Source organism: Chrysochloris asiatica, unplaced genomic scaffold, assembly GCF_000296735.1.
Source record: "Chrysochloris asiatica unplaced genomic scaffold, ChrAsi1.0 scaffold00444, whole genome shotgun sequence".
NCBI lineage: Eukaryota > Metazoa > Chordata > Mammalia > Afrosoricida > Chrysochloridae > Chrysochloris > Chrysochloris asiatica.
In genome coordinates this window covers 471092-475397 of record NW_006408962.1, presented here as the reverse complement: position 1 = coordinate 475397, position 4306 = coordinate 471092, and the positions used below count along the sequence as shown (strand labels likewise).

Sequence of the window (4306 nt, the reverse complement as noted above, 5' to 3'; positions counted from 1 at the left end):
AGAAATATATTGAAAGGACCATGGTCTGCTAGGGTAACAAACAAATGTGTGTTGGAAGAAGTACAGCCAGAATACTCCTCAGAAGACAGGATGATTAGACTTGTCAGTCACACTCTGGACATGTTATCAGGATGGAGCAATTCCTGGAGAAGGACATCATTCTTGGTAAAGTGGTGATGTAGAATAAACACTAGACTTCATGGTTGGTTTGAACTGAAAGGTCAACAGTTCAACTTACCAGTCACTCCTTAGGAACACTATACAGGGTTGCTATGTGTTGGAACTGACTTGATAGCACTTAGCCCACACCCATACACATAGCAGAGAGTCAGTGAAAAAGAGGAAATCCCCAACAAGATAGATTGGCATAGTGGCAGCCTCTATGGTCTAAAGTGTAACAACGATTGTGCGAATGTCATAGGACAGGGCAGTGTTTCATTCTTTTGTGCATAACGTCGATATGAGTTGGAACCGACTCAAGGGCACCTAACAATAATTCCTAATTTGTTATCTTTCCTTAGCATGTTGTTGCTATTGTACTATGGAGTCCGTTCCTATTATATCATAGCAACCCTGTACAGGGTTTCCAAGGCTGTAAATCTTTATGGGAGCAGAAAGCCTCATCTTTCTCCGCGGAACAGCTGGTAGTTTTGGACTGCTGACCCTGAGGTTAGCAGTCTGATTCATAACAACTACGCTACCTGTGTTTCTTTCCTTAACATAGTGGTTACGAATCAGTGGTTCAGTGGGAGAATGATGAGACTTTCTGCTTCTGTAAAGATTTACAGCCTCTGAAACTCTATGCAGGGTCACTATGAGATAGAAGTGACTCTATGGTCCACCACCACCACTACCTTTCCATGGATGCAGTTTGACTTTGTTAAAATATCATGTATAAATTATAGTGTTAGGTCAAACAATTTAACACTATGGAAATGGGGTCATAGGAAGAAACAACTAAACAACTAGGACTGCAAAACTGTACTCATTTAGTGACTCAAGAGGGGAAGTTTTGAGTTTATGATGGAAATTATGCTTTACTTGACTACCTGTTCTTTTTGAGTTATTTACTGATTTGCCAAACCCAAACGACATGCAGCACCGTTGAGTTGATTCTGAATCATGGTGACCCTATATAGTTGTTGTTAAGCATTGTCAAGTCAATTCTGGCTCATAGCAACCCTGTATAGGGTTTCCAAGGAGTGACTGACCTTTTGGTTAGCACTTCATTGCCTATCCTACAGCGCCAAACCACTCCTAATGACCTTGAAGCAGAGTGGATCTGCTCCATAGAGTTTCCAAGGATGCAATCTTCAGAGATGCAGTCAGCCTCATCTTTCTTACACAGAGGATGTGGTGGGTTTGAACCCTTGACTTTTTGGTTAGCAACCCAGCATCTAACCCACAGTACCACTAGAGATCCTTTCTCTAATCTTAGGAACCTGGAAATTAATGTACCCTGGGAAGGGGATGGTGCTGGAAAACATACTCAGTGGATGATAAGTGAGAGATACATGGCAGAATACTGATAAGATTAACCAAGGGTCTTCAAACTTTTCACAACAAATTTTCTATCTGGGATGTCCATGCCAAAACTCATAAACACCATCCTACCTTTTGAAATTTAAGGAGCTTTGGTAGCATAGTGGTTATGAATTGGGCTGCGAACCACAAGGACAATAGTTCGAAACCACCAGCTGTTTCATGGGAGAAAGATGAGGCTTTCTGCTCCCGTAAAGATTAACAGCCTCGGAGACCCTGTACAGGGTTACTATCGGAAACCCTGTACAGGGTTGCTATGAGTCGGAACCGACCCCATGGCACATCACCACCACCACCACCTTTTAAAATTTAGAAGCTATCTCAATCTTGTTGTTGTTGTTGTTGTTATGTGACATGGAGTCGGTTCCAACTCATAGGGACCCTGTACAGGGTTTAATCTTAGAAAATTATTGTAAGATAAAAATGCTAAAAGGAGAATTGTTGCATATATATTGCATTCTTATATACTAGATTTCTGAGAGAGTTCTGTTTTTGGATAAAATGATAAATTCTAATTTAGATTTGCAAAATATAACTGTAGAAAATCTACATGAATATTATATTGAGATTTCTTTATTTAAAGAAAACAAGCAGAAACAGATTTAAAGTCCAACAAAAGGATTAGTGAAGGATAGGGGTTATTTACTAATCTTAGTTTTGAAGGGCAAGTACTAATTTGTTAAGTGGTACTTATTTTATAATGGTGAAATTTCCCTTTTTTTTCTAACTTCCTTCTGAAAATTCCTTTTCTTATTGTGCTTCACAAGCTAGCTTCAAACTATTTGAAAGGAAAACCCTCCTTCTAGGAACATGTTTATCTCAACACATGAGAATTTACAATCCATACCATATTAGTTCAGTGCAGTAGTATGGGTTCTAAAAATAATAATTCCAAAGAGTTCCCATATAGGAAAATAAGTTTAAAAATATATTACATAAAATAGACACAGTAAAAATAAAATAGTTGTACTAGAGTCATTGAATTCTGGATGCTTTTTTTGGCTTATAATTTTCCTTGATGTTGCCATAATAATATACAGCAACAAACAACAATCAGTAACTAATTATGTTCAGTAACAATTTAACTCAAACAGTTTATTCTGAAGTGAACCATTTTCCTCCTCAATATTCAGGAGAATATACTTTAATCAAAAACTCAATTAACTATTCTATCAAGTTTGTGGTGATACTTCATTTAGAAAAAATATTAGATAACCAGTGCATAAAAACATTAGGTAAAATACATTTCTGAATGTTTTAACTGGTATTATAACATATGGAATTAAACCTGATCTCTATGAGCTTAAAATGAGGTAAAATGGAAAGGAAACAACATGTGAGTGGATGTTATTGGGCTATGACATTATTTTCCCATAGAAAAGTTGGATAAATTGCATTTTAAGTTTTGTTTATGAGAAATGACCAATGTAAATCAGCCAAGTAATAGAGTCAAATGTTAAGAAAAACAATCAGAAAATAGAGTAAATGTAAGAACTACCAGACAAAAAGTCTTAAATTTTAAACCAACCAACAAAACAAGCAAAATAAGAGTTATAATTTTATTGATCCTTGCAATACAAATTTAAATTGTAAAATGCAACATAGGGATTTTTGTCACAGATGAGTCATATGGAAAGCATCTAAAACAACACATAATGTGTCCATTCTTTAGTTAATATGTAGTTGAAATGCCAAAGTGGAAGCAAGAAGTTCAATTTGCCTACATAATCTGACTATATTATGATTGTAAATGATACTACAGCTGTATAATTCAGTAATTATTCAAATCAATATCACTAAAATTGAAGATGTGGAAAACTACGTAATACACATTATTTTTTGTTAAATTATACTGACTTATTCATGGAGAAATTATATAGTATGCCTCAGTTTAGTGCCCTGCTATGGTGCTGTAGGATAAGCACTGGAATGGTAGCCACAGGGCTGGCATTTCAAACCCACCAGCTGCTCTTGGAAACTCTATACAATGTCATTTTGAGCTGGAACCAATTCGAAGACCCAAACAGCAATACCATCAATCTTAGTTTATGCTGCAACTTCCCAGAATTTTCCTCAGGGCTGCCTTCATTTCCTTATTCCGGAGACTGTAAATGATGGGGTTGAAAAGCGGGGTAACCATAGTATAGAACAAGGTTGTGACTTTTTGCATCGTAGCAGTGTGTCCAAGTCCTGGGTTCACATACATGACAGTCAGGGGGCCAAAGAACAGTGATACTACAGTCAGATGAGAGCCACAGGTTGAGAAGGCTTTACGTCTCCCAGTTGCTGATGGGACACGCAACACAGCTAATAGAACAAGAGTATAGGATCCAAGGATGAATATGAAGCTACCTAAAATAACTAATGAGCTTTGAATGTAGCAAAACATTTGTATTATTGGTGCAGAGGCACATGCCAATGCAAATAGTGGCCCTGGATCACATACAACATGGTCAATAATGTTTGGGCCACAGAAGGACATTTGAGATATGAAAGCAATAGGAACCAGGAACCACAGAAACCCACAAACCCAGCATGCAATAACTAGTTTGACACAGAGAGGTCCAGTCATGATATTAGGGTAGTGCAAGGGATGACAGATAGCAAGATACCTATCAAAAGCCATGGCACACAAATGGAAGCATTCTGATGAACCCAAAGAAAAGAAGAAATAGAATTGTAGAATGCAACCAACAAATGAGATTGTCTTTGTCTCTGAGAGAAAGTTGACCAACATCTTGGGGACTGTAGAAGAGACATACCA

The 4306-nt window shown here is 37.3% G+C and overlaps 1 protein-coding gene across 1 annotated transcript; it reads right to left on the bottom strand.

Annotated features, from left to right (window-relative positions):
* Positions 1–3583: 3583 nt before the first annotated feature.
* Positions 3584–4303, bottom strand: LOC102822947 (olfactory receptor 11H12-like; the record flags this gene model as incomplete). The annotated part of the gene is made up of 1 exon (XM_006877159.1): positions 3584–4303. A coding segment is annotated over one exon (720 nt), but the record flags the coding sequence as incomplete, so codon positions are not given.
* Between the last annotated feature and the right edge of the window lie 3 nt (positions 4304–4306).